Source organism: Prionailurus viverrinus, chromosome D2 (genome assembly GCF_022837055.1).
Source record: "Prionailurus viverrinus isolate Anna chromosome D2, UM_Priviv_1.0, whole genome shotgun sequence".
NCBI lineage: Eukaryota > Metazoa > Chordata > Mammalia > Carnivora > Felidae > Prionailurus > Prionailurus viverrinus.
In genome coordinates, this window is record NC_062571.1 from 35,193,030 (window position 1) to 35,216,617 (window position 23,588).

Consider the following 23,588-nt stretch of genomic DNA (forward strand, 5'->3'; position numbering starts at 1 on the left):
TTCATGGTCTAATTTTTGTTACTCACCATATGTTCACTGGTGCTGCCTTCCTGCTGCATCATATTTTAGTTGTTTTCTCAAATCAGAGGACTCTAAGGACAGTGAGACCAGCATCTTCCAAAGGTTCTTCTGTAGCACCACTTTAGGAATGAACCCATCACATGAATACTCTTTGAATAAATGAGAGTAACTTCCTTATACAGAGAATGAGCGTCTAACTTCATTTGCTCTTAGGATGGCTCCTTTAAGAATTTATAAAATGGGGCAATTCTGGGATTAGCTGGATTTCTGTGTTTGAAAAATATTCTAAGTATTCATGGATCTTTGTTACTTATTAGTAGTTGGTGCTGGTGGTGGTGGTAGGAAGAGTAGCTTTGATCACTTACTGCTCAGTCTCTGGCCATAGGGTGATGCTTAGAGAAAGTACACATGGCTGTTAACATACTGAGGTTAAGAGACGAGCACCTGGAAGTGCTCTGCAGCAACCCTTACACCTTATGTGATGATACAGAACAAAATCTGATCATGTTTAGCCTGCTCTGATACTGAGGCATGCCCATCTGAGAATGCTCAATCAACAGTCAAGTTAAAAAAAAATCAATTTGTTGCTTCGTCTTTTTATTGACAGTAAAGCCAGGTTAGATAAAGGACTTACTGGATTCAAATTAATAAATACAATAATTTAATTATAAAAGGAAACAGTCTACTTGGAAGGTTTAGCAGAAATTGCTAAAGACAAGGGACTCTTGGCATATAATCTGTTTATATATGAGAAGATAGCACAGAAAGAAAACTGGACATTCGCGATATGGATGGTTGAGATTAGGGATTCTGCAGAAAGAAAAGCCAAGGTACTGACTGCTCTTTTAAGATAGGGCATTAAAAGACATTAAAAATGAAAAGCAACTGAACTGGGTAATTAACCTCAGGCAAAGGGAATAAATATTTGGCAACGCCCTGATTTTAGCTGCCAAACTGATATCGGTTACCCAGGTAATTCCAAATTTGCAAAAAGTGCCATTTCCTATTAGATGAAAGGCAGGCTGGGTACCCTAGGCAGGCAAAGGTAAGAATGCTGCTGTATGGTGGGCTCTGTGTACCAGCATCAACCACTAGCCCTTGATAGCACAATGTGATGAATTTAAGGGTCATTCTTAGCATGATACAGAAAAGGCAGTTATAAGCAGAGACAAATGAAGAGAATGGAGTCACAAGGAGAAGAAAACTAATACCATAAGCAAGAACATGTGGGAACCATGATGAACAAGCACTTACATCTTTCAGCCTATCTCCATTCTTCGTATCTCATGAGGCAAAACAACTGGGTAAGGACTTCAAAGCCAATGAAGTTGAGTGAAGTGATACAACTACAGACTGACTTGCCAACCATGAGGATCAATATGGTTTCATCAGTGTTGGTGAAGGTTTTGTTTCTGCCTCAATATAATGCACATCCAAGTATTTTGTCAGTACAGTAGAGACATTCAAGTACTAATTCTGGAAGGAACCTACTACCATAACCTTGGGAAGCACACAATATGAAAAGGGGGTTCCCCTTGAAGACAAGGGATGCAGGTAAATTCAAAGACCTTAAGAACAATAAAAAAGATAAAAGGTTTAAAAGACTGACGATAGTGAAGCAGGCACATTTTCTTCCTTTTGCTGAACTAGGGCTTGAGGCCTTTAGGCTAACTATGGTTTAAGCGGTGTTGACAAGTTTTATAGAACACGAAGGTGGCAAAGGTTCACTGAAGTTTCTCTTTTACTGCTTAAATTTGCTTCAAATCTCAAATGCTTGTGCTTGCAATAACTTCCTAAAAGCAGAAGTAGTGTTCCCTTTTATGACCTTAATAAAGCATTTGCCCCTTTGATACAAATCATTTTTACTATGCTATCTAAATGGCTGAACCAGTGGCACAAAACTGAGATGGTACATATGCAGCAAGGTCCCTGTAAATCAAAATCTGAGCTTTACATAAAAATCTTATTTATAAAAAATACAATACCAAGTATAGTGAGAATGAAGCATGGAGCAGTAGTGCCCCCTGCCAGGGCCATGTGGAAGTGGCTTCTGCTACAGTGCTTGCTTAATGGCACAAGTGAAAAGCTGAATAAGGCAAACACTTGAAGAGGCAGTTTTCTGTAAACTTCTTGGGGGTGGGGAGATTTCCTCTGTTGGGACAGTTGCTGATTTGGGATGGCTAAAATCAGGTGTGACATTTGGCTGCACTTGATGCATCACATTACAGATTAAGACCGCTCCTGCTGGCTGAGACCAGTTCACTTGTTTTAGGGAACAGGTGATCACTGTAGACTTTTGCCTTTACTGTTACAACGTGCAGCCTCCAGCTGATGCCCCCCATGAAGGAAATCACCTCCAGAATCTTCCTAACTGAAATGATACAAAATAAGCTAAGTAATTCAAAGTTTCCTTAGCTTAAAGCTCCTTAAGAACCCTACATTGATTACTAAGCAACTTCGTTAGCGGTGTGTAGCTCAACAGGGATGCTTTAACTAGAATATGTATTCCCACCCACTTGGTACCTAACAGTAATAAACTATAATGACACTAGGAAAACAAACAGATCTTGAGGAATTTTGGCTTCTTCTCATGTCCTCACTTGGAACTTTCCAGCTTTCGTGACATATTTGACTCCTTTAAATGGCTTATATTTCTCCCCATACATGTCCAAACGGTTTACTTTTAAGCCTGTGTCAAAAAGAATAGGTAAGGAAAGGAACAAATTATTATCCTGGTCACACCAACCAACAATATTTGTTTAGCAATGAATACTACACAGTAAATCTGACATTAACCAAGAGTCCCTTTTATCATTTGGAAGCAATCTCCTTTCTACTGTTCATAAATTATAGCACTGTGGAAGGATGGTTTTAGTTTAGATTCCCATGTGGGCAAGGGATGTCTTTTCAAGATGATTCTTTCTGTGAGTATGAATGACTCCTTCTTTTGTGCTGGGAAGGGGGTCTGGTGAAGGAAGTTAAAGTGCTCTCCAAAATCACTGTACCTAAGAGGAGGCCCCATAGCACAGTGTGAAAGGCAGGCTGGAGTTAGTTCTTTTTAGAGAGGGAATGTTAGTAGCCTCTAAGCAAAATTCAGTTAACCCTTAAACACAAAACTTATCCTTACCAGAAATAGCAAGCTGCTGGATCTTGAATTGTATGTTGAGACTTGGATTCTCTTCCGGCTTGGGTGCTCCAGACTGTAAATTTACCAGTCCTTTAAGACTTGGGAGCTTTTGTGGAGTAATTTTTCCCACATCCCATGTTAGTACCTTAAAAAGACATAACAACCAAATACAACCTGAACTATTTACTAAAGACAAATGTTTAGAGACAAGGTTCAAAGACACCATAACTTTCTGTACAGAATGGAGCACAGTGTCTTGGGAACAAGAGACCTGGGATCTTCTGTGACTCTGAATGGTGAGCACAGAGAACCAACATTTGTAGACCATCTACTTTTGGATACAGTATTGTGCTTAGCACTATTCACACATTATCTCAAAGAAGCCTGGGGGCGCCTGGGTGGTTCAGGTGGTTAAGCATCCAATTTCAGCTCAGGTCATGATTTCATGGTTTGTGGGTTTGAGCCTTGTGTAGGGCTCTGTGCTGACAGCTCAGAGCCTGGAGCCTACTTCCAATTCTGTGTCTCCCTCTCTCTCTCTATCCCTCCCCCACTCGCTCTTGCTCTCAAAAATAAACATAAAAAAAAAAAAAGCCTGTGATGCAGACTTTATCTTCTTTTTATCAATAAGGAAACTGAAGCTCAGAGGTCAAATGACTTGCTCAGGGTCACATAGCTAGTTTAGAGGCAAAATTGGGATTTGAAGGGGCGCCTGGGTGGCTCAGTCGGTTGAGCGGCCGACTTCGGCTCAGGTCATGATCTCGTGGTCAGTGAGTTCGAGCCCCGCGTCGGGCTCTGTGCTGACAGCTCAGAGCCTGGAGCCTGTTTCAAATTCTGTGTCTCCCTCCCTCTCTCTCTGACCCTCCCCCGTTCATGTCTCTCTCTGTCTCAAAAATAAATAAATGTTAAAAAAAAAAAATTGGGATTTGAACCTAAGACTGATTTCAAATGTTGTTTCTACTATATTGCCTTCACTGTGTCTCTGGGCCTCAGTTTACTCTTCTTGTAAAATGAGAAAATGGACCTAAACTGGTGTTCTTTAAACTTTTAGCTTTCTTTGTTCAAATGAAATCTTTAGTGTGGAAGCTCAGTAACAGTCAAGAAAGTGAAGCTGTTACGACTGAAGCCAAGGTGAAGGGCCAGGGATCTGGAGCTCCCCCTTCATTGCTCAGCCCTGTGTAGTATCCGGGGAGGTTCTTCAAATCCTTGGGACTGGATTGGATGATGATTTCATTCAAAAATATGCCCTTTCACTTATCAGGCAGTACAATAACTGCCACTGAAAAGAATCATATTTTTTACCCAAGCAGGAAGCTGAGAGAAAATCATCTTTTATAGTTTCTCTGAAAACCCTCTGCTAGAGGCACATTTATGTATAGTGAGGAAGCAGCTTTCCTAGCCAGTACCCACTGTGGAAAAGTGTGAAACAGTGCTTTTAAATGAAAAAGAAAGGTCTTACTGATCAATTTCTACAGAAAATTTAACAATAGACTACAATACTATCTTCTTATATCCAGGTAATGCTTCTCTCTTTTTAAAAAGCTTTTTATATCTTCTTCCTCATTAGCGAGTGAGCCTCTAGATGATCAGTGGATGAGAAAAAGACACACTCTGAGGGAGAACAGAATGAGTCTCAGTTTTCTGTTCATCTCCTCTGCAGCAGATATGGGTTCCCTCCACAGCCAGGGGCAGGCGCATAGCACAGTATGCTCTCTAGGTTTTGTTAGGAACTTTAGTTTTAACCAAGACATTAAACCCTTCCTTCTGCCCTCCCTGCCATTACAAAATAAAGACTGCAGAAACACTTGCTTACTCTTGATGAGAGGTGGCCATACCTTGGTAACTGGATCAAATGTATAGCTGCCTTGTGTTGGTGTCAGGTTCATATTCAGTACAACTTTTGGCATGTGAACTGTTACTGTGATTCCTTCAATAGTTTTCCCCATATTCTGCTTTGGTCCAATTGTAATATCGAATCTTCCACAAGAACTGTTCTCCTTAAAGCTGATGCAATGTTTCACATACACTGGTATTGCCACTAGACTGAAAAGAGAAAGACAGACTCAACCACAAACATGATTAATGGTGTGAGACAGTTATAGAGGTAGCCTGAAAACCTCAGTCCAGAGTGTCCTACCCTGCCTTTGACTCCACTATGGGACCATATACCCCCAGAAGTGGAGATTTAGCATCTGTACCAGGGGGTTTGAGTACATCAGGGTTCCAGCATCACTGCACTAAGACTCATACAATTTCTGAGCAATACATATACAAGTCAAGATAGTATAAACAATTGGGGTAAATAGCCCTAGTTTAAAGAAATGAATTAAGATACCATAGAAAAGATAATTTAAAATTATACTAAATAAAATAGCCCCTATGTGGTAAGAGCCAAGAAACAACTCCTCTGCTTTTAAGTCCCGTCTAATATTACCCGTATACCTTCTGATATTTTCCAGGGACAAACCAGGTACAACCCATAATGCTAATTCATTCATTTGAACCTCAGTACATAAAAGAGTGTCCTGAAGCCAGTTAGTTGGGAGATACCCTGGGAAGCTGGAGATATGTGTGTCCTTTAGTTATGAAGCCTAAAGACCACAGTAAAATTATGGCATGGATTCAAGGTTTTGCCCAGGTTACACAATTCCAAAATGCTTGTTCTCAGGTATATATTTTGCTACTCTCATTTACTACTATTTTATACTCTCAGATTCAAGGTACACTGATTATATTAGATACATATTTTCACCAGTTCTTCCTGAGTCTCCTGCTGGGCCATGGCTAAAGGGAGCAGTGATGAATTCAAGTATTCAACTGTCAAAATGGAAAAGGTAAAGTGAATTCTACCCATCACACTGATCTATGATGGTAGATTTCTGGTTAATGCACCGACATACTTTTGTGAGCTGACACGATATGATATGAGTCGGAAATTTCCATCTGGAGGAATAAATGACAAAACTCTTTCAGATTCCCAACGCTTGAACCGGATGCAGGGGTGGAAGCTGACATCATCTAGAAGCCGTGGGTTCTGCCAGGAAAACAAGATAGCAATATTCATAGAGTGCAGTGAATATGGCAACTTACTCAGATATGAGAAATTAATAGACTCCCTAAAGATAAAAGAGTCATGTTAAGAGTTGGTTACTATGACCACATTAACACAATCTCAATGGATATTATTTTATTTGAATTTCAATAACTATTAAGTAGAAAATACAAGTAGTATCATGTACATTTTATAAATGAAAAAACTGAGGTTTGGAGAAGTCAAGGTCAGGACAAGACAGCATCAGAACTCTGTTCTCTTGATTTTCTTAGTAGTGTATCATGCTGAGTCTAAAATGATGAAAAAGATCAATGCCCTTTCATCAGCAAACAAATAATTCGGTTAAGTGAGACTACACATTTGCAGAAGCCAGCCAGCCACTTAAGCCACTTCTGGCAAACTCAGGAAAAGACTTCAGCCTTTTCATAAAGGCCATGCTCATCATGTAAAACACTGTCTTGGGAAGCTGTACTAAGAATACTACTGAGATAATCCTTATAATCTAAGATACAAACATCTCTCAGTATTTATCATTTCATTTAGTACTTCATATGTATTAGGCATGCAAAGAACTAGAGGGCAGGAGAACTTACCATGAAAGAAAGAGAAAGGTCAGGCATTCCAGATAGCTTAATGCAAGCATCAATGACCCCCTGAATTTCTGCAAAGACTGTAGATCCTGAGGAAAGAAATAAAGTGATAACATCACTGGAATCTGAATCTTTACTAGAGCTATCTGAAGTAATGGAGACACCTCCTGAGTGTCAGACATAATGAAACTTGCACATCTTCTAACAAGTTAGTGGACAAAGGATCTATTACACCAGTTACAACAACTTCTTCACTAAGTGCCATGGCCCACATCTAACTCTGGTAGGTAATTCTAAGGAATATCAAACCTGACTCTATCTTGATAGTGAACCTTGAAAGACTGCTGGATATGAAGTTAAAAATTAAAAAAAATTTTTTTTCACGTTTATTCATTTTTGAGAGACAGAGCACGAGTGGGGGAGGGGCAGAGAGAGAGAGGGAGACACAGGATCTGAAGCAGACTCTAGGCTCCGAGCTGTCAGCACAGAGCCCAATGTGGGGCTCGAATCAACGAACCGCGAGATCATGACCTGAGCCGAAGTCGGATGCTTAACCAACTGAGCCATTCAGGTGGCCCTGAAATTAAATATTTTCAATGGAATTTACAAATGAGGCAAGTTTCTCATGAAATGGACTAAACTGTTAACTTTAAGAAATAGGCATTACTCCGTAATAATATAGTTATTATTCTGTAGGATAGAATTTTATAATGAAAAAGAGCACTCACTAAAGAAAAGATATTGGTTGTAATTCGTAATAACTCATTTTCACATGGCAACTAGCTGTGTGACCTTAAGCAGATTACTAAGCTCTTCTGAGCTTCAGTTTCCTTATGTATAAAATGTGAGGGTTGGACTAGATGTTTTAAATAAAACTTTATGATTCTAAGACAGTACTGCTGTTTTTTGGGGGGTTGTTATTAGAAGTACTGCATATAGGGGCAGCTGAGTGGCTTAGTCGGTTAAGTGTCTGACTTTGGCCCAGGTCATGATCTCACGGCTCAAGAGTTCAAGCCCCGTGTTGGGCTCTGTGCTGACAGCTCAGAGCCTGAAACTGCTACGGATTCTGTGTCTCTCTTTCTCTCTGCCCCTCCCTGGCTGGTGCTCTGTTGCTCCCTCTCAAAAACGAATAAACATTAAAAAAAATTATACAGGGGCGCCTGGGTGGCGCAGTCGGTTAAGCGTCCGACTTCAGCCAGGTCACGATCTCGCGGCCCGTGAGTTCGAGCCCCGCGTCAGGCTCTGGGCTGATGGCTCAGAGCTGGAGCCTGTTTCCGATTCTGTGTCTCCCTCTCTCTCTGCCCCTCCCCCATTCATGCTCTGTCTCTCTCTGTCCCAAAAATAAATAAATGTTGAAAAAAAAAATTATACATAAAAAAAAGAAGTACTGCATATTAAAGTGGTAGCAAAAGTATGGTGTATGGTAGATATACAATAAATGTTTAAATGAATAAACGGCAAAAGGCAGAGGCATACAGGGTAATAACTGGCTTAACAAGGCAGCATGAGATCTGATTTATAAGGTTTGGCAGACCTAAACTAGTGGTTATGAAAATTATATGTAACCTCTGGGCAAAATAAACAGATTTTTAAGCTATTAGAAAGTGAATGCCTTTCCACTGAAGCCATACTGCCAAAGGGTTTCAATTTTCTGTTCAGCTTATGTCAGCTCAACTGTTTCTTCCCAAATAAGATTACATGCACACAATTACCTGATTTATCTATAATTGCATCTATTTCTTCAACGACATCAAAATAGGCTTCATTGTTTGTGTACTTTACCCCTGCCCGTCGCCATGGGATGTTGGACAGCTGCCCAGTGGGGAGTGTGTCCCCAACATTACTGCTGCCTAGAAACCGGAAAAGGAGAAAGCAAAGGTAATGCATTAAATGGTCATCAGAAAAGCTATTTACAAGGGCACCTGGCTGGCTCAGTTGGTAGAGTGTGCGACTCTTGACCTTGGGGTTGTGAGTTCAAGTTCCAAGTTGGGTGTACAGCTAACTTGAAAGGAAGAAAGAAAGAAAGAAAGGAGAGAAAGAAAGAAAAGAGAAAAAAAGAAAGAGAGAGAAAGAAAAAGAGAGAAAGAGAGAAAGAAAGAAAGAAAGAGAAAGAAAGAAGCTATTAACCAGCAAAACAAAACAAAACCAAAAAACAAAAAAAGAATGCTTTATTTGCTTCTTCACTGTTTGGGTTTTACTTCATTGAAGTATTTGAAGAACCACTTGTGGATGGTTTCCAGAATTGTTGGAGATATATTCATACCAACATGATCAAATTTCTAGAAGACAGAAGTAGACCATGTGGTCCTCTATGTGCCAAACCAGGTTAAATTCACTTACTCATCTTTTGCTTTCTGCATGTTAACAGTAACCTAACCTGATTCCAGTGGCTCAACAACGGAATCTCATCCTGCTGCCACTGATGAAGAAAAGAGGCTAGTTGTTTTAAAATCTTCTGCTGATAAAATGTCTCCACTGAGAATACAAAGTGATTAGTAGGCCCTTTGGTATTCAGCTTAAATTCTACATGAGATGCTGCCAAGCAGGCCTCAGTGGAGTAACTGGATGAAGAACACACTCTAGCCTTCTCCCATTTTAAGGTCAGACACCCATATGGCTGCAATATCGCTCATGTTTAATGTCTGGCTTTTTTACTGATAAACTGACATATGTCTGAAGAAAGTCTGGTTGTCCAAAACATATCCTTGAGCTGTGACATATTTAACATTTTGGTTAATTTACATTTCCAACATACAAGTAGTACATGCTTAATAACAACAACAACAACACATGTGAAGTTCAGAAAAGTGGCTAAAAATATCTATCTTCCTTTTACTAAAATACAACTACCATTAACATTTTGGTATATTTCTTTAAACATTTCCCTCATAAGTAGGTTCCACTTATTATTATTATTTTTTTTGTATTTTGATAATTTTGCTTTTTTTACATATAATTTTACAGTCTCATTTGATTGGTGTTAGTGTCTCCAACCTTTTGCCTTCCAAAATTTTTGAAAAACACTGCCTTAATCTTCCTGTTCAAAACTTTCAATGTTTCCACACTGGCTTTGTGGGGAAAAAAAAAAAAACACCAAAAAACCCCCCAAAACAAATTTAGCCTAGCATTCAAGAATTTCCTCAACTTAACTCTTTAATTTTATCTCTCACGACTCAGCTAAAAAACAGCTCTGCTTCTGCTAAACAAATTAATACAATTCAAGGCTTTTCACTTTGTGTGTGTTTTCTCACATCGTTCCATCTATAGAATGCTCTTATTCCTCCCTCTCTCCCTAAATTCTGTTGCTTCTCTAGGGCTCTGCCCTAGGGCCAACCAGTATAATTCAGAAGGAATTATTTCATCCACTGAACCATTCTCTTGAATTTTATAAAGCACTGCCTTAATAGCCTATATACTGTCATTCTATTATTTTAGTAATTATAAAATACGTGTTCATTTTGGAAATTAGAAAGTGTAAGGCAAAAATAAAGATAGTATGTAGTTCCTTAGTTGGAGATGGTCATTGAAAACATTTTAGAGCTTTTTTGTCTGTATGAATGTTTATGTATAATTAAGATAATTAAATAATTTTATGGTTTTGTGTTTTTTTTCCATTTAATATTATATCATGTGTACCTTCCAGTGTCACTGCATTATCTATAAAGTATGGAATTGCCTTTTACAATCTTACTATTATTTATGTACTTTATTTTTTTTTCCCAATCTCTCATCCAGAGTTTAAATTTTAGGGACACAGACACTCCATCTTATCTTTCCTTGAATTTCTCCTAACACTCAGCCTTGTATAGAGGATGAATAAAGCTTTCTTGCAAGCCTCCCTTGCCCCATTTTTTAGGTCAGTATATTTGGAGAGGGGTTTATAATGGTAGACATTATAGCTGGTGTGGCATGTAACATTTCACAGAAATCTTTCTCTAGAAGACTTCAATGCTCTCAAAAAAAAAAAAAAAGCCATCATCTGGATGTACCTAATTTCTAGCTACACTCAAGAAATAAACCAAAATTAGAAACTTACAAAACAAGTACAAGGCTCACATTGCATGAGATCTCACAAATAGACTAATTTCCTATCTTTTTGTTTTAATAAATCTTCTGCATGTATAAAACAAAGACTTGGAGGAGACAATATGTACTCTGTGGTGAGGATCTTAAATTTTCTATAGTCTAGTAATTTGGGTTTTATATATTTTTATATATAACATAATGCCAGTTTTATAATGCTATTTTTGCCAGCTTTTGAGATACAATTGACATATAATATTGTGTTAAGTTTAAGTGTATAACATGATTTGATATACTTATACACTACAAAATGACTCTGAGTATAGTAGTAGTTTATATATTCATCACATCACATAAAATAATGCTATTTTAAATACTACAATGCCAGTCTATACATAGATTGAATGCTCTTCTACGTAGCCTTCCCTTTTCTATTGGCTTCTTTAGGATTAACTGGGAAGTTATTCAGTCTTATTATTTAGTGTTAAGTAATAGTAATAATGTTATTGTGGTCTTATAGAAAAATCTATAATAAAAGAATAAAAACCAAAAGTTTTCTTTTTCATTTAAGACCTAGCCTCTTCCCATGAAAAGAAATACACATCCATTTTCACAACAGCACTAACTTTAACTCTGGGCAAGCTGTACTACCTTAATAATCTGTCAGATCATAAACAAGATTATAAACAACTTGTTTAAAAAGTTTTATTTGCTCAGTTCCTACGTTTTCACCTTACCTGTAATAGAGTTGACGACAGAACGTAGAATTGTTGGTGGTTTAATCAGTTCTTTCAAAATATTAGATTCAGTAGCCAGTGGAAATCCATTGTCTAACATTTCTTCCAAGAGCTCATATACAATGACCACATTATCCTTAATTGCAGCTTCCGAACACTCACCAAAGTAGTCCTTAACAAAATGTACATAATATTGCACAATGGAAGACATGAAGAAAGGCTTGCTAGACACTCTTTGTTCAGCAGGATAAACTTATAGTAGCATAATTCATTGTTTAATATGTTGAAAATACATAAATCAGAAGGAAAAAAACCCTTTGTAGTTCTCTACATTATTCTTGAATAATTTTCTTAATATTTTTAGATTGAACTGAATTCCTATTACATATTAAGCCAGAGAGTACACTGAAACATTAAACTAGAATGTGAACTATAAACTTCACTTGCCTACCTCCAAAACACAGATAAGTGTTCAATTATTTGGTACATTTAGCAAGATAATAAAATGTAAATATTAGAAGACTGCATAACCAATAAAAATCTTGGGACCATTCAGAGAACTGTATGTAGAGGGCATTACTGTTTCCTGATAACATAATTTGTAATACATATAAAAAATAACCTTCTTAAGTGGTATTGTTTTTTGGGGGTGCCTGGGTGGCTTCCATGACCATGAGATTACTGTGTTCTACTGAAACAATGAATACAACAGCCATGTATACTGCTACACACCCTACAAAAAAGGGTTTATGAGTTTATTCTCAGTTGAAAAGGAGAGAGAGAGATAGAATACACATACAAAGCTGGATAATTAAAGAATATCATCATGTGTCCTACCCCTAACTTGAGTAATTTAAGTTCAAAAGATTTGATGAATAACCAACCTGAAAAGTGTCAGCAACTCGATGCAGAAACTCAATTACAAATAGAGGTGGCACTTCAGTCTGTATGACAGACACAAAGAAGAGCTTATCCCGGTAGATACTGATGAGGTAGTGATGAGGTGTTGAAATGACAGGTGGTACATTTTCAACATCAGCAGCTTTCTCTTGAGCTTCAAAGAAATAATCACAGACAGACTGGCTCACAACACTCTTCCAGTGCTTCTCCAGAAATATGTCACCGGAACAGTTTATGAGAAATAGACTGTGAATCATTTTCTGGAGGGAAAAAAGTTTAAACAATTTAGTGTACATCAAAAAGTACGCTTGTATTATCCTGACAAAACCAGACAAAGGCAATACAAGAAAATACAGACCAATATCACTTAAGAATAGCTGTAAAAATCCTCAACAAAATGCCAGCAAATTGAATCTAGCAATATATACAGAAGATTATACACCTCAGCCAATAGGATTTATTCCAAGAATGGAAGATTGGTTCAACATATGAAAATCAATCAATGTAACACACAACATACATAAAATAAAAGACAATAAAACCATATAATCATTTCAAAACGTGCAGGAAAATAATTTGACAAAATCTAGCACCTGTTTATAATAAAAACACTTAAAATAGAAAAAGAAACTTCCTAACATTGATGGGGCATCTATGAAAATCCCATAGCTAACATTATATTTAATGATTACAGATTAAAACCTTTTCCCTTAATATCAAGAACAAACAATGATGTCCACTCTCACCATTTTTTTTTTAAATATATTTTTTAATGTTTTTATTTTTGAGACAGAGAGAGACAGAGCATGAGCAGGGGAGGGGCAGAGAGAGAGGGAGACATAGAATCCAAAGCAGGCTCCAGGCTCTGAGCTGTCAGCACAGAGCCCGACACAGGGCTCGAACTCACGGACCGTGTGAGATCATGACCTGAGCTGAAGTCGGATGCTTAACTGACTGAGCCACCCAGGCACCCCAACTCTCACCATTTTTATTCAGTATGGTACTGGAGATTCTAGCCAGGGCAATTAGAAAAATGAAACCAAAGGCTTCCAAAGTGGAAAGGAAGAAAAAAACTACCTCTATTTGCAGATGACACAATTTTTATATATGCAAAGTCCTAAGGAACACAGACGTACACACACACAAAATCATAGTTAGTGAGTTCGGCAAGCTCACAGAATACAAGATTAATATAAAAAATTATATTTCCTTTTTATTAAAAAAATTTTTTTAATTATTATTTATTTTTGAGAGAGACAGACAGAGTGCGAGCAGGGGAGGGGCAGAGAGAGAGCAAGACAGGCTCCAGGCCTGAGGTGTCAGCACAGAGCCCGATGTGGGGCTCGAACTCACAAACCATGAGATCATGACCTGAGCCAAAGTCGGACGCTTTAACCAACTGAGCCACCCAGGCACCCCTAAAAAACAATTCTATTTCTACACATTAGCATTGAATAACCTGAAAATGAAATTGAGAAAACAATCCATTTACAAGAGCATCAAGAAGATCAAAATATTTAGGACTAAATTTAACAAAAGTGCAAGACTTGTACATTGAATAGTACAGAACATCACTGAAAGAAATTAGAAATTAAAAATATCTAAAACTTGGGAAGGTATTTCATGTTCATGGATTAGAAAACTTAATATTGTTACGATAGCAATACTCGCCAAATTGGCCTAAGATTCAAAGCAATCCCTACTATAATGCCAGCTGTCTTTTTTGTGGATACTGACAGGATCATCCTAAAATTCATACAGAAATGAAAGAGATAAGGATAGCCAAAACAATCTTGAAAAAGAAGAACAAATTTGGAGGACTCACACTTCCTGATTTTAAAAACCTACTACAAATGTACCATGTGGTACTGGCAAAGGGATAGACATATAGATCAATGGAATAGAACTGAGAGTTCTGAAATTAACCCTTACATATACAGTCAATTGATTTCTGATAAGAATGCCAAAACCATTCACTGGGAGAGAGATGAGTCATTTCAACAAATGGTGCTAGGACAACTAGATTTCCACATGCAAAACAATGAATATGGACCTCTACCTCATGTCATATACAAAAATCAACTCAAAATGTATCAAAGACCTAAATCTAAGAGCTAAAACTATTAAAAACTCTTAGAAAAAACCATATATGCATTAAGTTGTCAGTACCCTGGGTTAGATAATTTTTTTAGATATGACACAAAAGCACAAGCAACAAAAGAAAAAACAGATAATCTGGACTTATATCAGAATTAAAAATTTTTGTACTTTGAAGGACATTATCAAGAAAGTAAAAAGAGAACTCACAGAATGAGAGAATAATTGCAAACCATATATTTTATAAGGGACTACTATCCAGAATATATAAACACTTAACAACTCAATAATAAAAGGACAACACAATAAAAAAAATGGGTAAAGAATTTGAAGACATTACTCCAAAGAAGACAGACATACAAATGACAAATAAGCGGAGGTAAATGTGCTCAACGCCTTCTCAGAATGTAAATCAAAATCACAATGAGGTATTATTTCATATCCATTAGACTAGATATAATCAAAATGCAGACAATAACAAGTATTGACAAGAAAGTGGAGAAACTGGAACCCTCATCAATTGCTGATAGGGATTTAAAATGGTATAGCTGCTGTGGAAAACAGTGTGAATTCTTGCAAAAGTTAAAGACAGTGTTATCAAATGACTCAGAAATTCTACTCCTAGGTATACAACCAAGAAAACTAGGAATGGATGTCCATACAAAAATTTGCATACAAATGTTCCTAGCAGCATTATTCATAATATTCAAAAAGTAGAGACAACTCAAATGTCTATCAACTGATGAATGGGTAAATAACAAATTTTCAAACAATGGAATATTATTCAACCATAAAAAGGAATGAAGTAATACATGCTATTAAATGGCTGAACCATGAAAACATTATGCTTAGGAGCCAGACGCAAAGGTCACATATTGTATGATTCCATTTGTATAAAATGTCCAGAATAGGCAAATCTACACAGACAGAAAGTAGATTAGTGGTTGCCAGAGGCTGGGTGTAAGGGGAAGAATGTGGAGTTAGTGGTTATGGGCTCTTCATGTCTTCTTAAGGTGATAAAAACCATCTGGGATTAGAGATAATGATTGTACAGCTTTGTGAATATACTAAAACCTACTAACTTGTATACTTTAAAATGTGAATTTTATAGTATTTGAATTATATTTTATTTAAAAAATATTCTTAATAACTGTGACACACAAATCTACTTCCAGGTAGATTAAAATGTGTACAAATGTGCACCCAAAATATGTATAAAAATATACTGTTATGGTGAAAACCTGCAACAACTCAAATGTTTATTAATAGTGGAATGGAAAAATAAATTACACAATATTACTAAAATGAAAAACTGCACAGCAATGAAAATTAACTTGTTACACGAAGCAAAATCTTAAATCTGTTTGTAATATTTGTTTTATTGAACAAAGCCAGAAGCAAAAGGATACATACAGTATGATTCTATTTATGTGAAGTTCTAGAACAGACCAAATTAATCTATGGTTTGATAAAAATGCTTTTATGGAGGAGAGTGAGGGTAGTGACTAAGAGGAGCGTGGGGGTGGTTTAGGGTACTTGTAACATTTTATTTTTTGATATAGTTACAAGTTGTATTCATTTTGTGATAATTCATTGGGCTTTATATTATGACATATAATTTTCTGAGTGTTAATTATGCTTCAAATAAAAACTTTATTATCCTTGCAAATGGGGGATGGTGGAAAAATATCTAATTACCTTAACGTGTTCCCTTCTTTTATATGGATAACATCAGTTATCAGGTGTTTAGTCTGGTGGTCCATTAATTCAAAATTATACTACTGTAGAAGTGTAGCCCAACTGTAAAAAATTTAAAATGAATAGTTTCTCTGCATGAAGATAAATCCCAAAGAGGAAAGGAAAACTTTCCAGAATGGATGCATTCATTCAATTCTGTTGACACAGAAAACAATGACATAAACCTGAGCAGTTCTTTTAAGATTAAGTAATTTATTTTATGAAAGCATCTGACATTTAAGGACTAATTGGTGATGATTTCCCCTTCCCGTCTGGCACATGTTTAGAAGTTTTTAAGTAAATTACTAATTACTAAGATGTGTTTTAATAATTACTGTATTAATTATTATGCATAAAATAAATGCTGTTAACAGTTCCTGTATTAGAAATAAATACGTTTCTTTGTTCAAAGCCATCTCTACTTAGTAAGCAACCAACAGGACAATAAACCCTGACACTTCAGGCATTGGACCTACTAAATTTTTCTAGATTAATACTGCAACCTGCTCATTTTTCTACTTTATCTAATCAGATGCTTTGTTTAATAGGTTTGCTTAATGTCAGCTTTATATTTCTATTTGGGTGTTAAATAGTGTCATTAGGGGCACCTGGGTTAAGCATCTGACTCTTCGTTTTGGCTCAGGTCATAATCTCATGGTTTGTGAGTTCGAGCCCCACGTTGGGCTCTGCACTGACTGAAGCCTGCTTGGGATTCGCTCTCTCTGCCCCTCACCTGTTCCTACTCTTTCATCAAAACAAATAAACTTAAAAAAATTAGTGTCATTGGAATACAGACTTGCTATATAGAACCTACTAACTTTTAACTATCATCTGGGCTAATACACTTAAAAAAAACCAAACAAACAGGAATATCCAATGAGAAGATCTGCAACTAAACTTGTATTATGATACATTTCTTGTAATAAAATCTTCATCTGAAATATAAAATGTAGCTTAAAGGAGAACACTGTAATTCCCTCGATGAAGACTCCAATTTGAGCACTTCAACCGAGCCAACTTTGGAAGATGGTACCCTTTGCAAAACTAAATTTTCAGCTCCAAGGTGTTTTATTCATTAAGGGTAAATAAATTAATAATACCTAAAATGTATTCAGTTACTAACTGTGGGCCAGGCACTATGCTAGGCACTTATCTACATTATCTCACTGAATCTTCACAACTCAATGTTATAAATATCGTGCTTATCCCCTTTTTACAGATAAGATGATAAAGTCTTGGAAATGTTAAGTCAGATCCTACAGTAAGTATAAGAGCTAGGATTCAAACCCAGGTCCATGAATCTTGGGCTGCCTTTCTCACCTGGCTCCTAGAGACTAGTTATTAGGAACATTCTCTAAGGCAGCACTGTCCAATAGGATTTCTTGCAATGATGGACTAGTCTCCATTGGTCACACGTGGCCATTGAGTACTTGAAATATGGCTAATGCAACTGATGTACTGAAGTTTTAATTTTAACTTAATTTAAATTCATATAACTACATGTAGTTAGCGGTTGCCATATTGGACTAGGCAGCAAATGGATAGCAAATGTGCTCTTTGAGCTTATAATTTAAGAAAAAGAACTGAAGGATGTGCTTCTTATTTAGAAGCCAAAATGTGTTCTAATAAATTATTTTGAGCAAAAATTGTATTTAAAAGATCTGACAGTAAGTTATATTCTTAAACCAGTCACCCTATAGAAGGTATAGGTCTGTGGTACTTTGTTGTCACAGTACACCCCAGAAGAGCTGCTTGTTCTCAAAGCAAGTGACTTCATAGTTCCTTTATTTTAGAGGCCACATTCCTATTCATCCTCTTAAGCTGGTGAAAAATTCTTTCCAGGAAAAGTTTCCACCAAAGTTGTTTTCACTGGCAATAGTTCAAATCTCAGGAGAATACTGTAAGTTAAACCAGCCATCTGGATTTATTGTTATCCTTAATGCTGAGATGAAAGCATAACACTTGTGGCTCTCATCAGTGCTTAGCTTTAAAACCCACCTTACCCTTCTATTATAAAAGAAGAGAGCTTATTTCTTCTATTCATATTATGAACAAAAGCCTAATACGTATAACAATTAAATAAATGCCACACATAGCAGTGTAAGTTGTCTCTTTAAAAATTTTTTTTAAATGTTTATTTTTGAGAGAGAGAGAGAGAGAGAGAGAGAGAGAGAGAGAGAGAGAGAAACAGAGCATGAACCGGGGAGGGACAGAGAGAGAGAGCAGACACAGAATCCGAAGCAGGCTCCAGGCTGTCAGCACAGAGCCCGACATGGGGCTCAAACTCACGAACTGTGAGATCATGACCTGAGCCGAAGTGGGACCCTTAATGGACTGAGCCACCCAGGCGCCCCTAGCCTGTTTCTTTAGCTACTTATTCTTTTAGCAGCTGCAGTTACTTCTTTCATCATTTTAACAAACTTTCTGGGAAATTTATACACGTACCGCAATCATAGCCATCTTTTTGTTATTAGTGACTTTTGAATCAGAAAACAGAATGCTACCAGCTTATTTTAAAGCCACTTGAGAAACTTCAGAAACAGTTCTATCAGAGCTTTGACTGCAGCTTACATACTTCATAAATCCTCTTTACCAAATGAACACTCAACCTGATGAGTCACAAACAATGCAAATATAAAACACACAGTTCCTGACTTAGGATGGTTTGACTTAAGATTTTTCTAATTTACAATCATGCAAAAGTGATATGTATCCATTAGAATCCATATTTTGAATTTTGATCTTTTTCCAGTAGAGTGATACCATACTCTTGTGGGATGCTGGCCAGAGGCAGTGAGCCACAGCTCCCAATCACCCACATGATCACCAGAGTAAATAAGAAATACACTTACAACTATTCTGTTCTTCACTTCAGTATTCAATAAATTACATGAGATAGTCAACACTTAATTATAAAATACGCTTTGTTTAGATAATTTTGCCTAACTGTGGGCTACTGTTGAGTGTTCTTAAGCACATTTAAGGTTGGCTAGGCTAAGCTATGATGTTCAGTAAATTTAGGTATATTAAATGCATCTTTGACTTAAAATATTTTCAACTTACAATGGGTTTATCAGGACATAACCTCATCATAAATAAGTCAAGGAAGATGTGTAGCCAAATTTCTATTCTTGGAATAGTGTCTAAAAAAGAAAATGTATACTCTGGTTTCTCTTCAGATCACATAAATCTTTCACCTTTTAAAAAAGAAAATGTATTCCTTCTACATATAACAGAATGGGGGCATAGAAGGGCTTATATGCAAGGTAAGAGAATGAGATCAGAAAAGAATCTAGCTCCTCTGATTCTCAGACAATTCTTAGACCATTTATTCATTCAACAGATAGTTCGGAATATGTTTTATATACAGCATGCAATGGAGATAAAAGGGTGAACTAAATAAGTCCTTGAACTTAAGAATGTTTAGACTTCAGCAAAGAAGGCAAACAAAACAGTAAGATGTAATTTCTATGACAGAAGTCCTTCAGAATTTCAGCAATCTTTAAGGTGACAGAGAACACAAGTAAAGAAAACCAGCACAAATTTAGCAACTTTAGGAGGTGAGGTGATGTGGTGAGATGTGACGGGGAAGGAGATAAGCATAGACTGGTTTACTTAGTTTTTAGTGCAATGTAAAGTCATTTTTTATGGTTTTAAGCAGGGAATTCATGAAATCCAATTTATAGTTTTAAGAAAAACTGCACTGTGGAAACTTAGGCAACTGGATATTGTGACACCGGCTGAGAGATGAATTATAGTGTGGCCTGGACTAACAGAGTTGACAGCAGGGACAGAGTATAATGAAAAGATAGGAGAAATGCTTAGGCTTGAGCAAAGATTAGGTGGATTTGGGGGGTGGAGATGAGAGGAAAAATGAGGCAGTTAGCCCTGGTCCTGTATACTGACCCAATTCTGGATATATTTGACCTAAATGGATATATTCACAAGACCACTGCGTGTGTAGGTTTGGTGCTTCAGAGAGAAGCCGAGTTGGAGACATGCTTATGAGTAAACACAACTTTTTGTTAATGGGGATTATAGCTATAAGGAGAAAAAAAAACAACAACAAAGAGAATGTGCATAGTAAGAAAGAGCCTATGGAAAGAACTCCAACATCTGAGTAGGGCCAAGGAAATGGGCCTAAAAGAAGACTGAGAAGATGTGGCTGGAGAGCAGTAAAAAAAAAAAAAAAAAAAAAAAAGGTAGGAGGGAGGGTAACAATTTTTAGTAAATAAAGTGTGTTAGTGTGTTTCCAGAAGAATATATATAGTACAACTATATAAAGTATAATATATAAAGTATACATAAAGTATTATGGTTTTTTTGTCCCTATTGAGAATTTATGATTTAACACATAGAGGGCACTGGTGACTTTAGTAAAAGTAGTTTTTGTGGTAGTTCAGTGGAATGCTGGAAACAAGACAGGATGAAATAGGCTGAGAAATAGCTCAAAGTGGAAAAAACAAAGGAAAGTAGATGATATACTCAAGAACTCTAGCTGTGAGGATGAAAAGACACAAAAATAAATGGGAGTATATCAAAATACAGTTAAGGAAGAATATTTCTAAATGCTTAAGGAAAGGTATGAGTAGAAGGCAAAAGGCAGATGATGTAGGAGAGAGGAAATAACTGGAAAAAAAAAAAAGAGGATCCTGATTAGGGAGGAGAGGACGGTACTGGGAGACTTCAGAGATTTGTTTTCCTTAAGAAGGGACACTTCCAAAAATCATATGACTTCACTCATATGAGGACTTTAAGCAACAAAACAGATGAACATAGGGGAAGGGAAACAAAAATCATATAAAAACAGGGAGGGGAACAAAACGGAAGAGACTCATAAATATGGAGAACAAACAGAGGGTTACGGAGGGGTTGTGGGAGGGGGGATGGGCTAAATGGGTAAGGGGCACTAAGGAATCTACTCCTGAAATCATTGTTGCACTATATGCTAATTTGGATGTAAATTTTAAAAAATAAAAAAGAAAATTAAAAAAAAAAAAAGAAAAAAGAAGGGACACTTTGTCTCTTTAAACAAAAGGGAAGAAGGTTTGTACATTTGGTTGTAGCAACATGATGGCTTCTGTTTTCTCTGTGTAACAGAAGAGATCATTTGTAGAGGGAGAGAGAATTCTTCTCTATAAATGTCATTTGCTACTCAAGCATTTACATATTACTGAGCTGCTTAAACATATCTAATCTACAGGGAACTCCAACAGTATAGTATGTTGAATGTTTAGAAATACCATAAAAATCCCCAAGATTCAGGTAAGAAAAACTAACCTTACTGCAAAGAGAACTTTCGTACCAAAGATATGTAAATTTCAGGTACTTCCTCGTTCAACTCATTCCCCCACTTTTCCTATATTCTTAAAGAGTCCTCCTTTCTCTCCATAACTGATCGTTCCATTTGTAATTCTGATCCCATTTCCTTCTCTCTTTTCTTAGATTTGTATCATACACATTGGTTACTTGCTTTCTGCCCCAAAACATGATGTGTCTGGGGCGCCTGGGTGGCGCAGTCGGTTAAGCGTCCGACTTCAGCCAGGTCACGATCTCGCGGTCCGGGAGTTCGAGCCCCGCGTCAGGCTCTGGGCTGATGGCTCAGAGCCTGGAGCCTGTTTCTGATTCTGTGTCTCCCTCTCTCTCTGCCCCTCCCCCGTTCATGCTCTGTCTCTCTCTGTCCCAAAAATAAATAAACGTTGAAAAAAAAAAAATTAAAAAAAAAAAAAAACATGATGTGTCTTGTATTTTTTAAACCAAACCCCAGAGGCGCCTGGGTGGTTCAGTGGTTAAGCGACCAACTCTTGATTTTTGGCTCAGGCCATGATCTCACAGTTTTGTGAATTCCAGCCCCAGGTCGGGCTCTGTACAGAGCTTGCTTGGGATTCTCTCTCTCTCTCTGCCCCTCCCCTGCTCGCGCTCTGTCTCTCTCAAAATAAATAAACTTAAAATTTTTTTTAAATAAAATAAAAATAAACCCCAATCCTTACAGGGACTGACACCCGCTCAATAATCTTTTGCTTCATGCTCCAAACGATGAAGGTTTGATTAGTCTACACTTGCAATCTCTCCTCTCAGTAATCGACTGTATTCAAGCAGATCTTTTAACTGGTCTAATGACTTCCTAACCATCAAATCCAGCTACCTAGTCTCAAACTTCAAATTCCTCTTTTGAACCTTGCAGCATTTCATGTCATTGATAACTTTCTCCAAACCAAAACAAAGACTTCTTATTACATGAAACTTCACCTGTTTGGTTATCACCTTGAAAGTTTCTTTTCGGCTTACTTCCCAGTCTTTTCTTTTTCCCCCTTTTAATCTTTCTACCATCCACACCTAAGCCCCTGTTTCAAGCTCGGTATATCCCAAGCTCCACAAAATTCCTCCTCCTCGAGTATGGGCTCCTAATTTTAGTGGCACCACCTTCATAATCATACAGGTTATAAGCTTTAGCTTTGGGTACAAGCCAAACCCAACAAATCCAACCAGCCACAGTGCTCATCACTTTTCCATACTCAGTTTAGATTCCCGTCACCTCTCTCCTGAAGAACTGCAACACCTTCCTCACTGTATTCGCCACCCCAGGCTCATCCAGGCGCCACCCTCTAACAGGACGTCCGTTCAGGTTAGTCAGGGGGTTTGCCTCCAAAGCAGAAGGCTAGGGCTGAGGTCCGAGTTGTTGCTACTTCAGCTCACCGTGGGTGACAAAATCTTTTTCCCTCGCCGAAGCACGGAGAGGGACCCCAATGAGCCTGAACCTCTTGGGCGTGGGACCCGAGAAGGCCGGGCTGCAGGTGCACCTCTCCCTTCCGGCCCTGTCGGCAAGAAAGCCTGGAAGGCCGAGAGGGAGGCCTGGTCAGCATCAGAAATTCTCCTGAAGCCCAGGCTGGAGTCCGGACCCCCAGCTATTCAGCCTGCTCCCCAGTTTTCGAGCTGTTCCCTGTCCGTAGACTCCCCGCCCCTCACACTCACCCCGACACCTGGGCCAGCCAGTGATTCGGCGCCAGGTCCACTCCGGACCTAGGCTGTGGCAGCTGAGAAGGCCCCGAGGACCCCCGCAGGTGGGGTGCCCAATAGAGTGCCTGACTAACAGCTTCAAAGAAACCAACTGGGTCTACAGTATTGAGAAGATTAAATAAGAAGAAAGACGTTGAATGAGAATAAGGACGTCTCTTGAGGTTTAGGATCTAAATCTTCTAGATCACCCAGAACCTAGAAGAAAGTGGGTTTCACACCATGTGGACTCAGGCGCTCTTACGCAGCCTAACTCAGTCTGGGGTCCCCATACAGCCTGGGGGGCGGGACCA

The 23,588-nt window shown here is 37.8% G+C and overlaps 1 protein-coding gene across 2 annotated transcripts; it reads right to left on the reverse strand.

The window, feature by feature from the left end:
* Positions 1-597: 597 nt before the first annotated feature.
* AP3M1 (adaptor related protein complex 3 subunit mu 1) lies at positions 598-23,343 on the reverse strand. Of its 2 annotated transcripts, none has more exons than XM_047824384.1 (9): positions 23,254-23,343; positions 12,432-12,707; positions 11,548-11,719; positions 8,500-8,637; positions 6,791-6,876; positions 6,046-6,179; positions 4,981-5,188; positions 3,149-3,293; positions 598-2,710 (listed from the first exon to the last, which is right to left on the reverse strand). In XM_047824384.1, exons 2-9 carry the CDS (start codon positions 12,702-12,704, stop codon positions 2,610-2,612), a joined length of 1,257 nt encoding a protein of 418 aa, XP_047680340.1. In that variant the 5' UTR covers positions 12,705-12,707; positions 23,254-23,343; the 3' UTR covers positions 598-2,609. The 2 variants fall into 2 exon arrangements, with proteins under 2 accessions (XP_047680340.1, XP_047680339.1); XM_047824383.1 differs by lacking the exon at positions 23,254-23,343 and adding an exon at positions 22,978-23,224.
* Between the last annotated feature and the right edge of the window lie 245 nt (positions 23,344-23,588).